The following is a 19,554-nucleotide window of genomic DNA, read 5'->3' as shown; positions in this document are numbered from 1 at the left end:
AAACCATGATATTTTGATGAAGTTTGATACAAGTGAGCGCTTGGTGCTGGTTCTGCTTGCTTTTGTTACAGTGGATCATTGCATTATTATTGAACGGTTGAGAACATGGGTTGGTATCTGCCCTCCAGTGGTTCTCTTCATATTATTGTTATTATCATTATTATTAAACACAAATAAAATGACAATTCATGACATCAAAACTGAACAGCCAACACTAATTTCCAGATGCTTTGATTGTCAGTCAGGAATTGCTGCACGTGCTTCCATGACTTCATGCAGCGGGTCTTTGCACCTTACTGAATCATCCTGTCAGTGTCCCCTCCACCTGCCGCATACTGTAGTGCAGAGTTTGCAGCTCAACCTCAGCTCAGCACAGTCACTTGCCAGGACCCGGCACTATGAATTATAGATGAGGAACATTTGCAGAGATGAGTAATGCTGCTTCAGTGCACCCATAGCCAGGCCCCCCTGTGTGTGTGTGTCTGTGTGTCGGTGTGATGGGGTGAGAGAGGGAAGACAGGCAGAGACACAGACAGAGGTAGAGATATGGAGAGTTTAGATGTGGACAGACTCAAGGCAGGTTAAAAAGAAAAAGAAAAAGAGGAGACTTGTGGGGGCAGTGGGATGCAGATATGTACTCTGAGTAGAGCCGACAGCAGAAACGCTGACTGTACGTTTAGAGACAGCGCCCCCCGGAGACAACGTGAAAGCCAAGCAGGGTACAGATAGCCAAACAGCATCCTTTAATGCAAAGCAAGCATTGTAATAGCTCATAGATGCAGCACTGGATCCTCTCACACCCCCAGACATTAGAGAGCCGCCTCGCAAAAATAAACAAGCGCTGCCTCCCTTCCAGGCAAAACAACTGCAGATATGAAACAATATCTGACCGACCGCTGCCTCTCTCCACCGCGAGATTCTTCTTTGTTTCCAAAGACACTGGCAGACAGAAATAGACTCTTATGTGTCTGCTGCCATAAATCGCTGCTGCCAGCCAACCAGCCAACCAGCCAGCAAGCCCTCCTGGCAGCTACAGTCATCTGCCTCCCTACCACTCCTCCTTTCTCTCCTCTACCTTTAATGGATCCATATATTCTCAAGTCAGGCTGTGGATACTGATCTGTGCTTGTCAATACTTTTTCTCTTGTTAATTTTCTGCTTGGATGTATGTTCTTATGGCTCTAGTGTGACTGTAGTCTGTTTTTTTTGTGTGTGTGTTTTCCCTCTCTCCCTCTCCCTCCTCTGTATGTTGTTTTAATTAATTTGTCCCACCTTCTTGCTCCCTCCATCACTTGTTGCTGTTGCGCTTTCTCAGGAGACTTCTCGATTTCTGTTTTGTCCAATCTGCAGAACTGGAATGTACCAAAATCACACCAAAGACACCAACAACAACTGCAATAAACGGCTTCTCTGTGATTACAAGGTAAGGGTCATGTTTTATGGTTTTCACCTGCTGCTGTATTTAGAACAGCTGGAACGACACACACTGTCGCTCATAACGTGACTGTATTTCTGTTAAAGGTCAAATTTCATAGATAGAGAATCTCCTATTGCAGGATATTAAATCAGTAAGATTTCTGTTCCATGTGTGTTTTTTCTACGTTTCTCTGTGTCGTGTGTGTCTGTGTGTGTTACAGGAAAAGCTCGTCCAGGCTATTAAAAGAATCAAGCACGAGGTAGATGAGTGCAGAGAAGCAGAGAGAGAGACGTACATAGAGTCAGTGGAAGTGGAGGTACTGCTGCATTATTAATCCTTATCTTTTACAGAAATACACTCTTTTCATACGCAGCAATTCCAGCTTAACACAAAATAAATGAGAACACATTCATAACAGTTCTGCTGGAGCCTGTTTTGAACGTGATTATCCACATTGTCCTATCCACACACCGAACGTTTAGTCGCACCAAGGCTGAATTGATAATCGTCCGTCTTCTCCCTCCTCGTCTTTCAGAGCAGCTTCGATGCTCTGGAGCGAGAAATCAGAGCCGAGTTTGAGAACCTCCATCGTTTCCTGGAAGAGGAGGAGTGCAAGGACCTCGAGAGACTGAGGAGGGAGAGACAGAAACAACTGAAGCAGCTGAAGGAAAGAGAGAGGAAAATAGCAGAGCAAGGGAAAGACCTGGAGAGAGCCATCACAGTGCTCAACGGCAAACTGGCTGAGGAGGACAGTCCCAAACTGCTCAAAGTGAGGAGGCGTTTTCACTAAAAATCATCTGACTGTCAATGAAGTTTGGCTCATTGTTGGCTTGACTACGCTGTAGCTATATAAAGCTGAGGTGTGGTGATGGGAATGATGTCAATTTGGAGGGTGAGGGTGTGAGTGGGTCCAGAGGAGGAGGTGGAGAATAGTTTGGCCTCCTGCCATAAAACACTCTGGAAACTTCTCTTCACAGCAGCCACAAGTGGGTTTATTCAGGGTCAAGCGCTCCCCTGGGCCTGGGACAAAACGCTGCTCACCTAACTTGTCAAAATAACTGTCTATAATTGTTCCTCCCCTTTGGACTCCTTTGAGCTCAGGAAACAATGTGACTCTGCAGGTTTACATCAAAGAAGCAAATCCTGGAGCTGCAGTGCAGCTCTGGTCGCTGTTCTGCGCCTCTTCCTTGGCCCTTATTCCATCAATTATAGACATTGATTGGATAAACAGTTGACTTGCCTGCTTTCGTGGGTCAAAATCAATTTCTCATTTAGAAGTGAGAGGACAAAAGGCAGTCAACGCACTGGTCAGCAAATAGGAAAGGGCAGTGTAAGGCAGTCTGACAGCTTGCATTTGGAGTCCAAACAAAGACACTTTCACTTTCACTTCCCTAAACTGTTTCTCTCATTGCAGGAAATTCAAGATCTCACAAAAAGGCAAGTTTTCCCAAAATGCATTTCCATCAAACTAACAGCTTTTTACCACCTCTACTATTTTCCCCACATCTCATTTATCTGTGTATGCATGCCTACCATTTCCTCTCATTGCTGCACACCAACCCATGATAATCCTCACTGTGGCGTGTCCACCAGGTTGACACCCATTCATCATTCAGGCCTCCCCTCTTCCTGTTTTGCCCAAGCAGGTCTCAGGTCAGCTTTGTTCCTCCACCGGAGGTAGACACAGAGGTGCGCTCTGGCCAGTTTGTGGGGCCCATACAGTACAGGATATGGAAGCACATGAAAGGCTGCCTTTACCCAAGTATGTTCATACATGTTATATGATACAACACATGCAAATCAACAACAAACTCACCTTATTTGATCTCTATTTGCCTACAGACATTACAGCAGTGACCTTTGACCCTGAGACAGCCCATCCTAATCTATCCCTGTCCCAGTCTTGCACCTCAGTGTGGTTCGAGGAGGACAAGGACACACAGGATTGCCAGGCCAACCCACGACGGTTCCACTATTACTACTGCCTGCTGAGTCATCAGCGCTTCACCACAGGCCGACACTACTGGGAGGTGGAGGTGGGACGTAAGACAGCGTGGAGGTTGGGCGTTGCACAGGAAGATGTCCCAAGAGGGGAAATGGCTGCAACAGGCACCTCCAGCGGCCTCTGGACCCTGGCCCTGAAGGGTGGATCCGTCCTGGCCTGCACCGACCCAAAACCCATCAAGATCAACGTTTCTGTCCGTCTCATCCGCATCGGTGTGTTCCTAGACTGTGAAAAGGAGGAGGTGTCGTTCTATAATGCCATTACCATGGCACCAATCTACACCTTCACTATGGGAACTGTCATGGGTCCTCTGCTCCCGTTCTATAATCCATGTGACACAGATGATGGGAACAACTCAGCACCACTTAAGATCTTTAACCCTTCACTATGATAAGGGGTCGAGTGTCAGTCTAGAGCCAGAAAGATCTGTCAACAAAAAAATCAGCTAGTCAATAAAAAGAAAATGATTTGTCAACTTTTTAATGCTGAACATTTGCTGTTTCAAGCTTCTATAATTTGCTGCTTTTCTTTCATGTGAAAATAAACAGAAAATCTTGGGGGGTTTGGAACAAAACAAGCTATTTGAAGACATCACTTTTTTGGACAGATTGGACAGAAACAGATTTAATGCTACTGCAAATAATTGTTTATTGCTGCCCTGATTATATGTACGACTTACAACCTGCTGAAATTAACACATTAAATGATTTGAAAGCAGAGACATAACACATGGCTGGTACTGTTTTTGTCTTGGTTAAATCTGATGCTTCAAGTAAATCTTGAACTGATGCAGTACTGTGTTTAAAGCATGGCGAAGGTTGGAATTTGCAGCCAGTCTAGCGCCTCGGGGTTCATGGCGGGTGTTAACAGCATTATGATGTTACCTTTGGCCCGTTTATAAATATCTCTGTTGTGCCTGCTCTGCCATCATGTGTCCTGGCGAGGCTGTGGAAGCTCAAAACAAGGCAGCGGGATTAGTGGCACGCAGGGCCTGAGGGGTGAGAAAGTGGCGCGCGACACTGAGAGCAAATGATGGCTGACAGTGAGTGAGATGACTCAGTGAGACAGATGGGACGGACGGCTCTGAGACAGAACTGTCCTTCTGCAAGTTTGTTGCTCCTGGAATAAAAAAAACAAAGACAACGGGACAGCGAACGTCATCGTCGATTGTTTATTCTTAGTATTCCTTTAGACATGAAATAAAGAAAAAACTATTTTCTTTACAAAACATCTGTGTGAAGTGTTGTGCAAAAAGGGAGTACAGAGGGAACATGTGGGATGTTACACCACACCAAGGCCAGAACAGCAGAAGTAAACAGAGAGGATCAGGGCAGAGAAGTGCCAGTGGTATTGAAAGTAGTGGTTTCTATTAGTGGGTCATCAGAGGTGGGTTTGAAACCAAAGTCCCTCTGGCACCAGTTAGATGTAGTCCCACTAGACTGAGCCGTCTTCGAGATGCTGGTAATGTGTAAACCAAAGGCTTTTCCTGCCCACCACACTGTCTGCCTCTCTCACATCCCTACTCACTCTGAGTGGCTTGGTATTACAATCACTGACAATATACAATTGCGGTGGTGCACGAAAATGCTGTTTTAGCAGTCCCTCATCACTTGCTTACCACAACATAACCCCTGAGGGTTACCCACACAAAGCATTAGTCATTCATCTGCCGCCATCGTGAATTCACAAAGTGTGCCTTGATTAATGACATGGAAACCACCCTCACTTACAAACAGAGCACGCTCAGCATTCCTTTTGCTACTCCGCATCACCTGCAAACCCACTTTTAGCATTTTTATACAACAATGTGTCACATACCTCCTACACATTAGCAAATCACAGGCCAGTCAGTGGTATCACATCAGGTGTGCAAACAGCTTTCAACACGTGTGAATGCCTATCAAGAAAAAGGTGCCGTTAGGAGTGTCGGCTAATGACAGAATTCAGGCCAACTATCCAAATATAGAACGTTTTAGGCACTAAACAAAGACAAGAGTCACTCAAATATCTCAAAGTTACAATATCTTTTACAATATGTTGTGGCTTTAAACACATTCACACTCATGACTTAAACACAGCACTTTGTTTTCTTCACATTGCGAGACGATTTAAGCAGGCACATGAACACCTGACTCGACGGAGAAAGCACACATAAAGTACAGTTGTTTCATTCTGTACAAACTGCCTATGCATAGACTCTGCGCGCACAAACAGTCATGAATCATTCACACTCGTACATTACGTGCATCATGTGCACTTAAACACACAAGTCCCAAACACACACTGATGGCCCCACATCACAACCTCACTCCTGCGGTCGCACACACACGCACAGACACGACTTGAGGACAATAAAGGCCTGCTTTTCAGGACCAGTCGTGGGCATGCTGCAGTCAATGCTTTAAGTGACATAGGTTAAACATTTTAATACAACATGTAAATACTGTGAGCGATACTGTACGCTGTGAGCATCATCAGGCTGGACTGACAACAACAGCAGGTAACTGATCTGAACAGATCTCATACAGTCTTGATGGATTTTTACAATATTTGGTTGTTAAATTAGTTTGAGACGTTAGTGAGTATTAGTGTTTATAGTAAATAGTAAGGTATGTGTCTATATTTTCTATTCTGGTTTTAATGTTGGTGAGAAATTTAAATTACAGTCGGTATAGTACAACAACCATTCTATACACTAAAAACATTCAGCCTTCAGGGGGTTAAACTGGCGTACACATGCAATATTTACAAGGCTGGAATGTGTGTGGCGGGTTTGTGTGGCTGTATGTTTGTGTATATATGTATAAAGACAATTTTGAGTATTGTGTGTGGTTCCTTCACAGGTCCAGGCTAGAAATTAGGCATATTCAGTGTCTCACATGATCTACGTTAGAATGCCTTTGTCCATGTGTGCACATCTGACTATCTGACACTGACATCAACATCGAGGCCCCGTTGATTTTTTCATTTTAGTTTATATATTCATTGATCTTTGTATCAAATCTGACATCTAATCCTATCTTGTCATATGGCTTTTTAAAAACGCCTGATATTAATCTACTTGTAAGAAAAATCCATTTGTCAGGAAAGCTACCAAGAAAGGCCAGCTGGTTGTAGATGTGCCTCTTAAGATTTTCCTTCATTTCACTGATCATTTGATTGAATTTTCATGGCTGCTATTTTGTGCTTTTCACAAAAATCCGACAAGCTTTTTCTTGCAAAAAAAAAATCAAGGACTGTCATTGGTTTCCTAGTGGTCAGTTAAAACATGAGGTAGAGACATGCATTTTGTTACGCTAGAGTGTATCTGCACACCTCCTCTGTACCGTACAAGAGCTTCAGCTAAGATTAATTAGTGTTGACCAAACATCCAAACATCCACATATCTCCAAACTCAGGTGGCACAGCTCTGGTCAGATGATATGGCGTTGATAAAGGCCTTGTAGGAGTACTTTGGGGCCAATAAGCATGCAAGCAAGCCATTAGGCATAAATGGTTAAGCTTTTGCCAAATTTCAGAGGGCCAAAGACACTAAAATGGTAGGAGTAGTTAAAAATGATGCCCAGCAAAGGAGAAAGGGAGGAAGGGAGAGGATCAAGGCAGGAAGGAAGCCTGAAAGAAGACAAGGAAGGAAGGAAGGAAAGATAACGGAAAGAAGAAAAACAAAGAAACAAAGCAAGCATGTTCTAACTATTTGAACTCATCAGACATTTTCATTCAGTATTTCACCTTTGGAAAGTCCAACTCACAGCTGGAACACGGTGGTCCCATTGAGTGGCAAGAGTTTCTGCTGGCATGAGCTTCCTATTAGACTTCAGGAATAATGGGATTTTTATAGAGCCACCAGGAAATCCAGATCAAAGACAGTAAAGTGGCTGATCTGGATTTGAGGGATCAGCCTGCAAAACGCATTTTAATCATCTGCGATACCCACTGGGAGTCCGAATCTCAACCTCAGAGAGATTCGGTCTCGCAGAGACTATAAATAGTAGGGTTAGTAGTATTAGTATGTTTTCTTGTGAGGTTAAAGTTCACTTTTTTTTCTATATGTGAATATGTGTTGCACAAGTTTAAGCGTAGAACATCCACATTTAAGCTATGTACAAAATGGCAACAACAGAGTGCCGCTTGTGTGATCAAAAGGGCTTTCGTTTTGTGTCCAGTCAAAGGACCGCCATCACACATTTCACTTGGTTTGTGATGACTGAAAATTTCATGCAGGTATCCACATGCTGAAAGAGGAACAGGCCTTGAGATGGGAGAGGAACGTTAGTTAAAGCTCAGCTAAGGAACTCTTATATTTTCTTGTTTTAATGAAATATTGTAAACCTTTGTGGCTACCCTATTGTGTTAGAAAAGACCTTAACTGGAGTTTTATCTGTAAACTCTGCAAAGGATTTAATTTGCAGTCGGCACATTTTACTGTGAAGTTACCAAAAAATGAGGCTGCAAGGTGCACACAACTAAAATGTTTCCTAATCAACAAGCCACTTTTGTTGTGTGGAGTTTTCGGAATCAGAAAGTCTCAAAGGTTACGTGTTAGTTATAGACAAGTGAGATTATCAAGGTAATACTGTGTTCAGGCATTAGACATGTTAAGCCAGAGTCGTAGCCTCGGATTCAGTGGTTTCTTCGTTATTTGGTAGGGGGTGTTCGATTGTCTGCAGTGGTGGTACGTGGAGAAAATCTGTGGGGCTTCCCTTGGATTTTTGCAGGGGCAGTTCTCAGGTGGTGGTGGTTGAATCCTCAGCCACAGTGCCGTCTTTGCTGGTCTCCAGTGCGCCACCACTGGTTTTCAACTCCACTTCAGGGGTTTTAGGGGGAGCAGCTTTTGGAGCTGAGCCTCCAATAATATCGGCGTGGTCTGGGCTCGATTTGGAATCTGGGCCCGGCTCAGGTGTACCGTTGGTAATAGGTTCCGGTGTGGTCGGTTTGGGGGCCTCCGGTGTGGGAGTCAGGGCACTCTTACTTTCAGGTGTTGGAGTGGTGGCTTTGGGAACAGCTGGTTTAGGCTCCGGACTTGGGCTAGGTGCAGGCTTTGGATCAGGTGCACTCAGACCAGCCCCGGGCTCAGGGCTCGGGGCTGGACTGAGCTTAACATCTGCTGGTTTGGACACGTCCAACTTTGCTTCCACTGGCTGATCAGGGGTTTTTGTTGTCTCAGGTCCTGGGACGTCTTTAGTTTCAGCTACTGGACTGGGCTTAATTTCTATAGCCGGTGGAGCGCTTGGCTTGGTCTCAGCAGCAGATGGTGGACTTGGTTTGGTTTCAGGGGCAACAGAGACGGTTACAGGAGCAGACTCGGAGATTTGATCAGGGGCATCAGTGTCAGTGTCCAGTGGAAGGGCGGTGTTAAAGCCAACGCCAGAGTCACTGGTCTCTAGGTTATCGACCCCAACCTCTTTAGAGGAAACCTCCAGACCCTGAGTTCAAACAAACAAGGTAACTTTATTTGTATAGCACCTTTCAACAACAAGACAATTCAAAGTGTTTTCCAGACATCAAATGATCAGATATAAAGGACATACAAGGCAATAGAAAGGGAACATATAAATAGGATTTAAACAGATTAAAATGAAACAGAAGATAAAAATAAGCTCAAATTGAATAAAACGGGAGAATAAACTTCAGGGTGCAGCTACAGTGCAATGCAAGATAAGGTCAGACTCTCACAAATCGAATTGATTAAAAGGCACTGGCAAAGGGAAAGGTTTACAGCTTTGATTATAAAAACTGAAGGTTGGAGCAGACCTCAGGTTTTCTGGGAGTTTGTTCCAGATATGCGGCGCATAAAAAGTGAATGCTGCCTCTCCATGTGTAGTTTTGACTGTGGGAACATTAAGCGGACCTGTCCCAGAAGACCTGAGAGGTCTGTTTATAACATAGCAGCAGGTCAGAGACGGATTTTGGTCCTAACACCATTCAGCACTTGAGAAACCAATAATAATATTATAAAAACAATTCTTCGTCACACAGGGAGCCACTGCAAAGATCTGAGACCTGGACTGATGTGATCCACTTTGTTGATCTTAGTGAGGACTCTAGCAGCAGCGTTCTGAATAAGCTGCGGCTGTCTGAACGCAGAAAACAGCATAAAAATGGAGACATTATTAAAACCTCTCAAAGACTCAGTTTTAAGAAAAGAACTATCACATATCCTTACTTTAATGTCCACCTCAGTGCTCTGAGATTTCTCCGTATTGTCCGCCTGGGAATGCTTGGATTCCTCGCTGAGTTTGGTGATGTTCTTGACCACCTGTGAAGATGCAGACGAAACAGTAGACATGCATTATAAAGGGATACACATCATTATAATCATCATCATCATCACCAAACTGTCAGTTGCCCCGCTAACCTCTCTGAAGGCCTCCCCCTCATCCTCTTTGCCAGCGTTCTGGGCAATCTTCTCCAGGGCAGCAGCCCTCTTGGCCCTCTTCTTCACTTTGATCAGACAGGACAGGAGACAAACCAGCAGAAGGAAAACCAGCAGGCCCAACAGGGCGATGATGGCCACATACAGTGTCTCCAGCTTGTATGCTGCATGGAGGCATGGTGGGAAAGTGGAGAGGAGGACAGGAGTGGGAGAGTAAATAATTCTGACCTTTCATTGACGTGATGAAATTCCTTTGCATGAATACAGCAGACAAAAGAAAGGGATTATTTGCAGGGCCAAAACAATCGCTGTGGCCATACTATGTTTACAGCTGCAGCTATCGCAGCAACATAGACCTGTGGTTTGCCTGTTTTTCAACCATCCCCATCCTTACGTTGTACTTCCAGGTTGATGCTGGCCACAGTGAATCCGAGGATGTCAATAATTTTGAACTGGCCTGCATCTCCACCCTTGACCTCATCCAGAAAAACCAGTGAGCCCTCCATAGAGAGACGCTTCTCCAGACCCAGCTCCTCTCGGGCCTAGAATGGAAAGACATTAACACATTTATTAAAAAAACAAAACAAAACAACGTGTTATTTATGTTTAACATTTTGCAAATATAGTATCTTGTGCAATATTCTATTTCTTTTTACATATTTTTTTATATATATATATCTTGACATTTGTGCAATAGTAAAAAACACTGTATTTTATTATTTCCTCCATGTGCAATTCAAATATCATTTTTCCATCTCAGCTGTAAAATACAGAATGGGTCTAAAAAAGAAATAAGAGGCTGCAGTTACACTTGTAAATTCTCCCTTGTCCAGCAGCAGATGGGGTGTGTGGTCATAGTCCGGAGTGTAGTACAGGCGGACCAAGGAGCTGTTGAGTATCAGGTTGATCTTCAGTTGTTTCCCGTACGGCAGGATCACAAAGTTTTGGTGCTCTGAGACAACGGACAGACAGAGGAGGGGGGAAGGATGTACAATAAATACATCACAGCTCTCTTTACAGGCCCATGGATAATTTGAAACGCATTAGCCTGCTCGAGCCCATTAACGTTCAGGTCTTTTAAAAACCATTATGGCAGACAAGAGGAGCGTCATAACTAGGAAGGAAACAACAACAACAACAACATCCTGATGGTCGGTTAAAACATGTCAAGCATGGAGGAGGAAAAAAATGAATGACCCCCCCCTGCATTTGTGCTCTCACCTTTGACGTTGAGACACACTTTCCTTTGGATTTCACCACTGGCATCCCTGACAGTGTAGCTACCCTCATCTGCACCCGTGACGGCACTGAGGGTGACCTGGCGCTCGCTGACGCTGATTCGATCCCGGTAGCCCTCCCTGGTCATCCCTGTGACGGTCAGCAGCACCAGAGCAGGACTGCAGGAGGGAGAAGTCAAAGAGGATGAACTTTTCCTCAACATTTTCCTTGTAAATCTGAGCCGTGCTGTCGCAGTGCATGTGCATCACGGCAGGAAAATGTCATTCCAGATTCTATTAGGTTAAAATATCAGTGTAATTTTGCTGACTCTACCTAGATGTCTGGTTGGCCTCCACAGCACTGGGCCTGTACTCCAGGGTGATGGGAGGAATCACCCCTAACAGCGGAATATGGTAGTTGTCTCCATATTTAATGATCTGCTCGTTGGAGCAATCTAGAAGGTAAACGCAGGGTAGTAAACAGCTTGTTCTTGAGTAAAAGGGAGCAGTGAGGTTAATTACAGTGGGCAGGAAAGTGCTTGACATTTAAGTAGAAAGGAGTGAAGGAAGACAGAGTTTATTTGAAGGGGAAAAAAAATGATAGAAATAGAGGTTAAAGTGAGAGAAAGGACAGAAGGAGGGGGTGAAGGAGCGAGAAACGGAGTGGAAGAGGAAATGGCTTGACAGATGTGGCAAAAATTGGGGACAGATTGCAGAGAAAGGAGCACTGATCCAAAAATATCAGGCGAGCCGAAATGAAAGGGTAGAATACAAACCAAACGGAGGGAAAGACAGTAAAGACAAGATAAAGACGGGGAAACAGCAGGGAGGACAGGGGAGGGGAGTGGGTTGGTGGTTAAAGAGCTGCATAATTACTGCCTGGCAGCTTCGGCATGCTTTCACACACACATGCACACAAACACACACACACACACGCATCACTACATCACCTCACAACACACTACTGCCTCCATATGGCACATCTTACACATACTGCCACGCCACAGTCGCCTTTATCCATGCTGAGTTTGAGCCCACTCCTCCGTCTGCATGTTTGAATCGCTCCATCCTTCCCTCAAATTTGTGTGTGTGCCTGTGTGTGTGTGTGTGTGTGTGTGTGTGTGTGTGTCTAATCTCATCAGAACTACCTGTCAGAGTCCAACCTCAACAGTGTTGGATCTCGAGGACTCCAAGGACAAACAGGATGTGTAACTGAGAGGTTTATTCAGCTGCTGACTGCATGACTAAAGCAGGGAAAATGTCAGCTCCTACGCTACCCTGACACTGACTCCAGATCAGATATAAGAGGCTTATTCTTCATCGTGGGGTTGTGGCTCTGATGTCATCCAGTGGTGGAGTATTCAGATCCTTTACTTCAGTAGAAGTAACGATACCACAATGTGACAACAAGTATTACACAGAACTATTATGAGTTCAATGTACTTTAAGTATGAGAGACCTCTTTAGTATTAATATCATATTATTGGAATAAAAAACATATATATTAATATTTAAGTGGATTTTATTATTGTTGTTTGTCAGTGTGGGGCTTCATTTTAACAATTTTACATACTGTTAGGCTTTTCAATCCACTACAATTTTCTTTGGAAATTAAGAAGCACAAAGCGGCAAAATATAAATATTCAAATGAAGTACAAGTATCTCAAACCTGAGCAAGCACAGCACTTGAGTATATGTACTTAGTTAAATTCCACCACTGATGTCACCCCTTTATTTGACACAGTGGATGATTAATTGATGAGGCCATCTTCACCACAAAGTTACCGGGCAAAAACTTTCTTTTTTTTGTGGTAAAAATGCCCAAAATGAACATGTTCGCGGCAACTTGTCGCTTGATTCTTTAGACTAAATGTATTTTTGTGTTGGACCAGTATCATCAAAAGACATCTGCATCTGCCTTTTACAAACTCAACACTTAAACAATACATTCAGAATACAACTGCCAGATTATTTGATGCAAGTCATAGTTGTGTGAACAGACAGAAACATCTCATATCATCCAGTACCTCTGACGATCAGCACGGTGCGTCTGACGTCCTCTGGCTTATCCGGATTCTTCACGGTGTACACGCCCTCATCCCCCTCACCCACAGAGTCTATAATGAGGTGGCTGAGGTGGCGGTTGAGTTTGGCCCGACTGCTGACCACGGTGCCGTCCCGCATCAGGACCACATTGGACAACCACGGAGCAGACCTGTTCCGAAACGAGACCTCCACCCCGAGTGAGGGCAGCATGATGTGGAAATCCTCACCGTGGAACAGGGTCATGGTGTTCTCATCAACTGGATTATACAATGGACAGAGGAAGGAAGAAGCATCGACAAACACATGAGAGGGCAAGAAAAGTTCATAATTCATAATTGATGGGTAAACTTGGAATAATATATGATGCACTGGTGCACTACAGCTTACCTTTCACTGGGGCAGAAAGAGCTGTGAACAAAGACGAGAGAAAAGACAAATGAAAAGCAGCATCAGTAAAATTATCACTGTATTTATCAGTTAAACTCTTTTTCTCACAGATTGTCAATTATTTAACATATTGCCCGAATTGAGCACCGTCAAACTTAACTTAAACTAGTAAACAGAGTGTTTCCTGAGCAAATAATACAGGGTAGCATGACCAGATGATTCTGAAAAGGCTGCACACTGACATCGGTGGATAAAGGCACGACCTCCATATACGCAGATCACTGCTTGGACAGCATTGCTAATGTTTCTGAACATACCTGTGGCGAGCAGAAAGCCGAACGCGATCACACTGACTGTGGCCATCCTGGCTGATTCTTATTCTTCTTTTGTGTCTAGAATGAAAAAAAGGACGATGCATGTATTCATGGAATATATCACTCTTTTTTTTTCTTGAGTCTGGCTCCCTTTGCAGCCCTCCTCTGTGTATTTTTGTATGCGTGCAGGTGTCAGATTGACCCTGTTGCTTATTCACAGTGAAACTGCTGTATGACATCATCCCTGGATGATATCACCCCATGATGACTAAAGCATCCACTGAGACACATACAGCGCGCTTCACACACTGTTAGAAACTGAACATGTGGTTTAATATTGCTTCCCATTCTCCAGAAACAGACAGTCACTCTTAGTGTGAAAGAACATATGTCTTCCGAGTACTGTGGCTATTGCTGATAGTTTTGATATTGGCTGAAAATACAATTACACCCTTCTGTCAGGATCTGCTGTCTGTCCCTGGTCTTTTCCTTTCCCCCTTTCCCTTCGTGTCATTTATCTGTCTGAGGCTGGGCGTGGTCTCCTCCGCTCTCTGCTGTCTCCTGCCTAATCACCTGCGTACCTGCTTTGCATCAGGCTCATCAGACCAGCAGTACATAAGCCTGGCCTTCTTCACCTCTGGTTGCCTTTTTATCTCCAAATGGCTCACCAGCAGTTTGCCTTAAGTTTGAGTATCTTGGTCAATAAACTGTTTTCTTTTTTCACTTTGTCTGTCGGTCTGCACTTTTTGAGTCCAGTCAAACTTTCTAAGCGAAAGCATAACACCTCCTGGCTCAATTCCCAGATCCAGATCACCTCCCAAAATGTAATCAGCTGTTCCTTGGATCAAGGTCAATCTGTGCACCAAATATAATGTAATGATCTGTTCTGCTCTGGCTTTGGACATTTCCTGCTCTCTCTCTCTCTCTCTCTCTCTCTCTCTCTCTCTCACACACACACACACACACACACACACACACACACACACACACACACACACCTTCCCAACAGATGCTAAATCAAGTTACTGTCAACTATCTAAAAGAAAAGTGTCAGCAGCCAATTTACTTTCAGTGATGTCACCACACCACAGTAATCTAAGGTGTAAAATATTCCTCACAGTAGGTTAAAAAAGATTGAAGGAGGTGAATGTTTTTCACAGCAGGAAAATACACGGTTGCTTAAAAAAGCATTTGCTGAGGCGAGCTTCAAACAGGAAACATCCAGAACAGGAGGGGGAACAGGGCGAAATATAATTTCCACAAGACTCTGTAAAGGTTTCTGAGACGAATCCTGATTAATTGCAGCACTGATGGATATTGATGATGTGTACGGCTGGATTCTGTGCTGAGACATCAGAGGCAACACATCAAGGGGTTGGAGCAAAAGAAACTTTCCTGTGGTTTTCATTTTAAAAGCCCAGGAGGGGACCAGGAGGAAACACCTGCAGTGCTCACAGTCAGACAGTGCAGCAGCTGAGAGGCATGCAGTCAAGGTTAACTATACGCTACAAAAGTGCCCTTTTAAAGTGATAACAATTGTATAAATTGGCTTCATTATTCATACAAAAGTGTTATTTAAAAAGGCATACATCTGAGGGCAGAATTTTTTTTCTTTTCTTAGCCTATATATATATATATATATATACCTTTAAGGTGCATTAAGAATTCATTGAGGCTATCTAATCACACTAAAAATAAAAAAAAAAAAACCCTGAAACTCTGCAGAGAACCTCGCTGTCCCTGTAAATTAAATGTATCTGCCATTGCCTGGAGATTATTATTGGACTTCAGATAAAAAAAAACAGCCTGTGGTGGAACTTTTGTGGAGAAATCCAATGACTGTGTCTTTATAACTTAATAAAATACCTGAGCTCAATTTAAAATCAGCCATGCTTAGATTGATGGGCCAAAGTTAGTGTCGTTCAAGGCCATACCAGCAGGCATTTATGTCTTTAAGAGGCTCTTCCCTTCATAGTGTTTGTGCATGTTTATCAGAGCCACCTGGCTTTGGATCTCTGTCAAGAATTGCCTATTGATTATGCCCCTGAATTAAAACACAGCATAATTCATGAATCTTAAGAGAATGCTGAGGGTCTGAGTGACGGCTTGCTTGAGTTTCCAACGGGAAACATCCAGAGTGAGAAGGACTGCGGGGGGAACCTTTTTTCCCCACAAGACCGTCTCTGAGAAGAACTGTGATTAATTGCAACACTGGCGGGATTATGATGATGTGAACGGCCTTCTGCTACACTGAAGCATCTGAGGCAGCACATCAAGAGTTTGTGCAAAAGAGACGTTGCTGCTGTTTTCATTTACAAAGCCCAGGAGGGGACTGGGAGGGAACACCTGCAGTGCTCACAGCCACACTTTGCAGCAGCTAATAAACATGCAGTAAAGATTAAAGTGTCTCAATGTAACACAGGAGAGTTTTTCATTCATTTTGCTGCTGGAAATGATGAGGCATTAAGCCACCTTCACACTGTGCGTACGCTCACTTTCTGCACGTCTGCCACCTGTCTGTCTCTTTGTGTGTGGTACATGAACATATTTTTAAACCGCCACAGCAGAGAGGCCCTTTGCTCTGTTTGCCGGATGAAAATAATTAACATTTCACAGTGTCATTATCTGACAACCAAAGCTGCTGTTTCTCACATAACCCTCTGCATTGTGTCTGCCACATCCGCGTGCCACACTCCGGGCAGAAAGCCTAAAAGCCTACTGATTTTATTGTATCTGAAACAAAATATGGAACAAAGCTGCGTCATACAGAACAGCGTCTCTGGGCAAAAACAAAAAAACAGTTTGTGTCCTTTTGCTACAGTCATCTATATAACTCAAATTACACTGTAATTTTATTACTGCAGACCCCATCATTGTTTCAGGAATTTTTTTCCTTCTCCTCAGGCTTTGAACTCTCATCTGGGGCCACTGTATCCTGCAATGACGGTAACTTCCAGCTAAAAAAAAAAAACGACTGTTGACCCCTCTAGCCGTCGGCATTTAATTAATACAGCATTCTGAGATGCAGAATTGTTTGGCTCTGAAGAAAAGAGGAAAGTGAACCGTGTCCATCTGTCACAGCAGTGAGCCTCGTGGACTCATCACAGCCAATCTGGTGTTTCTACGCAAGATTTGTGAAGCGAAAAAAGTCAAATCTTCTTAATTTCTGTATAATGTCGAGCATTTGAGGCCACATCACGGCCCGCCTCACTGAGCACAAACATGCAAGCAAAACACATGCAATAAGCTATATTATATACACACACACTGGCCTTTGGGCTGCAAACCATGAACAAATATGCCATCTGTTATTTTCCCCTGACGCTCTCTCCCTCCACTTAGCTTCACTCACTCTTTATTTCGTTGGATTCTCCACTCATTCCTCCTTCTTTTCTTCCGTTTTCTCACTTCTGTCACCATTCTCACATCTTCACGTGTTACTTTCTACCACAATCACGACCCCACTGGAGGCCGCCTGTCCTCTTCTGCTGCCTTCCTGAACTTCCTATGCCTCTGTCTGACAGCTCCGTATCATCTCTCGTTTTCTTTCCACCACATTTTGTCTTCTCAGTATGACGCCTCGCCACCCGAATCCTCCGCTCCCTATCTCAGGGCATCGCTCTCATTTTCATTTTTCTTTGCGTTTCTCTCAGGATCTCTTTCTCCTTTTATTATGTTTCTTTCATCCTCTCCTCCTCCTTATCTTATATAATCCAAGCCAGTGCATCCCACTCTGAAATCAAAGCCTGTGTCTGTGTTCCTTCTGACTCCAAACTCGCTACGTACTGAAAGGACAGACAAGTCTTTGTCCGTGGGCTATAAAGAGGCGGAAATGCATTCAATGACTGCAGATGTGGGGACCCTACAAAGCAACCTCTGTGTCTGTACCCTTCATCATTTCTCTTTCATTTTCACTTTACTCATTTCCTTTGCACAAGTGATGAGGAGAGATGGCTCTTCAGGGGGTAAAGTCCCTCTGACAATGAGAGGGCATGCTGGATGTGAGCACGCACACATTTACAGATGCACATACTGTACTCATCTCACAGCACTAGACATTTATAAATCATGAGGCATCAAAAAGAAGTATTACTGCACAAAGAGACACATAACAATGGCTCAATGTTTACTTGAGGTGCACCTCTCTCAAACAAATATGGGGAATTCTTTTGCTGAAATGAGGTGCATGCAAAATGCCATAGAAATTCAAATCTTCCACTCACAGGATCACAAATGTCCCCCAACCCATATCATGTCTCAGATCGAGCTGATGCAGGGAAAAGGCAGCTCAAACAACCAGAAAATATTGTCTAGACAAAATCCAAATACATAATTTCCAAAGTTTATCTTTGATAGGAAGCCCGCAGCAGCTGACAACCCATTTTTGCCTCCGAAGTCGGCTAAAGTGAGCTAAAGGATGAGACAGGTTTCCACCATATTGCTTGCACCTGTCAGATTCATTAAAATCAGTGGACACGAGGGAGGCGCAGGGGTGGAGGGGCCGTGGAGCTGTGTGCAGTATTGACAAACACACTAAGGTACGAACACAGAAGATGTGGGATTCATTTGTCGTGAAGACAAGATTATACTAAAGCTACTGCTGCCACGTGCCTGCATGGGCCTTCATGCAGCTCTGGCCACAGTCTGTGAGCAGCACACTGCAGGTGGAGGCAACACAGCCAGAGAGGCTTCAGGCTGGAGCCTCCTCTCAGATAATGGATGCTTTTAAGTGTTAACTGAGCATTCAGCCTTTTGCACTTCCTTACATGAAGAAACCCTAACCCTAACCCTTCAGGATAATGAGATGATAACAGGATATTTTCCCATAATAATAATAATTATAATAGTAATATTGATAATGGTTAAAATGTTTAGTGTTTTTAGTTAAGGTGGACTAATTACTGGCTTAGACTGAACATACCTGTTTTAATTTACATAGAGGCCCAAGGTGGTGACAAACATCAGACATCATCTTGAATCCTACAAACTAAATCTATACATTTCTGACCCCCTGAATCCAACCAGCAGGCTGAGAAATGAATTAACATATACATATATACATAAAATAACGGCGACTCCATCCCGGGACCGTTCAGGCAGTAAAGGGGACGAACAGATTTGCACACCTTTCCTCATTGGTAGTGCAATGCGTAATGTTAGTTGCTGTTAAACCTGCCAGCTCAAAGTCTCGTCAGTCACCTCCGGGCCGGGACAGCCGATAAGCGCATCAACCAAAAAACTGCAGAATTTAACCCGTCAAGCACCAGTCAGATGCAGGACACACGTCCGCACATGCATGTAAGGTGAAGAAAAATCGCCGCTCCGCAGCTCACCTACCTTCACTGGCCGCTCGCAGCTGCGGTGCCGTCTGCGGGGACGTCGGGATGCTTTTCAGAGGTGAAAATCTGCGCGGATGTAGCCTGTTTGCTCCCTCCCTCTCAACCTCGCCCCCCTCAAGAGCCGCACTTCACGACTCGGGCTCAACATTTGGAAGATGTTCAGAATATGTCGGGCTCTGCTCACTCTCGGAGCCACTCGACTCGTGTCGGGAAACACCGGCCACCCCTCGCCCCCCAAAAGACACCTACGGTCACCTGACAGCGGGGAGGGGGTTTATTTAATGAGATATTAAACCGGAGGGTGCTGCTTCAGCACAAAGCTATGCGTTCATGGAGAAAGTAAGGCCAGCGGTATGTGCAGGGAGGATGAAGAGGGGCTCACCATGCGTGTTTAAACGACATGCCTTGATGCAATGCTTCCCATCACGTCATCTTTCTCAAAAATTTCCACATATA

At 44.2% G+C, this 19,554-nt stretch overlaps 2 protein-coding genes across 3 annotated transcripts; one reads left to right on the top strand and one right to left on the bottom strand.

Moving 5' to 3' along the window:
* Positions 1–750: 750 nt before the first annotated feature.
* On the top strand, positions 751–4,146 carry LOC143324163 (zinc-binding protein A33). The gene is made up of 6 exons (XM_076736413.1): positions 751–1,423; positions 1,638–1,733; positions 1,953–2,186; positions 2,832–2,854; positions 3,064–3,179; positions 3,260–4,146. Exons 1-6 carry the CDS (start codon positions 1,358–1,360, stop codon positions 3,811–3,813), a joined length of 1,089 nt encoding a protein of 362 aa, XP_076592528.1. The 5' UTR covers positions 751–1,357; the 3' UTR covers positions 3,814–4,146.
* A 433-nt stretch (positions 4,147–4,579) lies between these two features.
* On the bottom strand, positions 4,580–19,495 carry LOC143324162 (uncharacterized). 2 transcript variants are annotated; one of them, XM_076736411.1, is made up of 11 exons: positions 19,097–19,495; positions 13,763–13,837; positions 13,446–13,466; positions 13,040–13,315; positions 11,347–11,467; positions 11,017–11,192; positions 10,605–10,747; positions 10,190–10,337; positions 9,778–9,959; positions 9,586–9,678; positions 4,580–8,845 (listed from the first exon to the last, which is right to left on the bottom strand). In XM_076736411.1, exons 2-11 carry the CDS (start codon positions 13,806–13,808, stop codon positions 8,147–8,149), a joined length of 1,905 nt encoding a protein of 634 aa, XP_076592526.1. In that variant the 5' UTR covers positions 13,809–13,837; positions 19,097–19,495; the 3' UTR covers positions 4,580–8,146. The 2 variants fall into 2 exon arrangements, with proteins under 2 accessions (XP_076592526.1, XP_076592527.1); XM_076736412.1 differs by lacking the exon at positions 19,097–19,495 and adding an exon at positions 17,112–17,364.
* Between the last annotated feature and the right edge of the window lie 59 nt (positions 19,496–19,554).

This window comes from Chaetodon auriga, chromosome 8, assembly GCF_051107435.1.
Source record: "Chaetodon auriga isolate fChaAug3 chromosome 8, fChaAug3.hap1, whole genome shotgun sequence".
Classification (NCBI taxonomy): domain Eukaryota; kingdom Metazoa; phylum Chordata; class Actinopteri; order Chaetodontiformes; family Chaetodontidae; genus Chaetodon; species Chaetodon auriga.
The sequence above is the reverse complement of the archived record's forward strand: the minus strand, read 5'-3'. Positions and strand labels throughout refer to the sequence as shown.

Coding starts and splice junctions, on each gene's coding strand:
- LOC143324163 (XM_076736413.1), top strand. CDS start 1,358: ATGTACCAAAATCACACCAAAGACACCAACAACAACTGCAATAAACGG. Junction 1,424..1,637: donor GGCTTCTCTGTGATTACAAG/GTAAGGGTCATG, acceptor TGTGTGTTACAG/GAAAAGCTCGTCCAGGCTAT. Junction 2,855..3,063: donor ATTCAAGATCTCACAAAAAG/GCAAGTTTTCCC, acceptor TTGCCCAAGCAG/GTCTCAGGTCAGCTTTGTTC.
- LOC143324162 (XM_076736411.1), bottom strand. CDS start 13,808: ATGGCCACAGTCAGTGTGATCGCGTTCGGCTTTCTGCTCGCCACAG. Junction 13,316..13,445: donor TCTTTCTGCCCCAGTGAAAG/GTAAGCTGTAGT, acceptor TGTATAATCCAG/TTGATGAGAACACCATGACC. Junction 10,748..11,016: donor AGTGTGTCTCAACGTCAAAG/GTGAGAGCACAA, acceptor CCGTTGTCTCAG/AGCACCAAAACTTTGTGATC.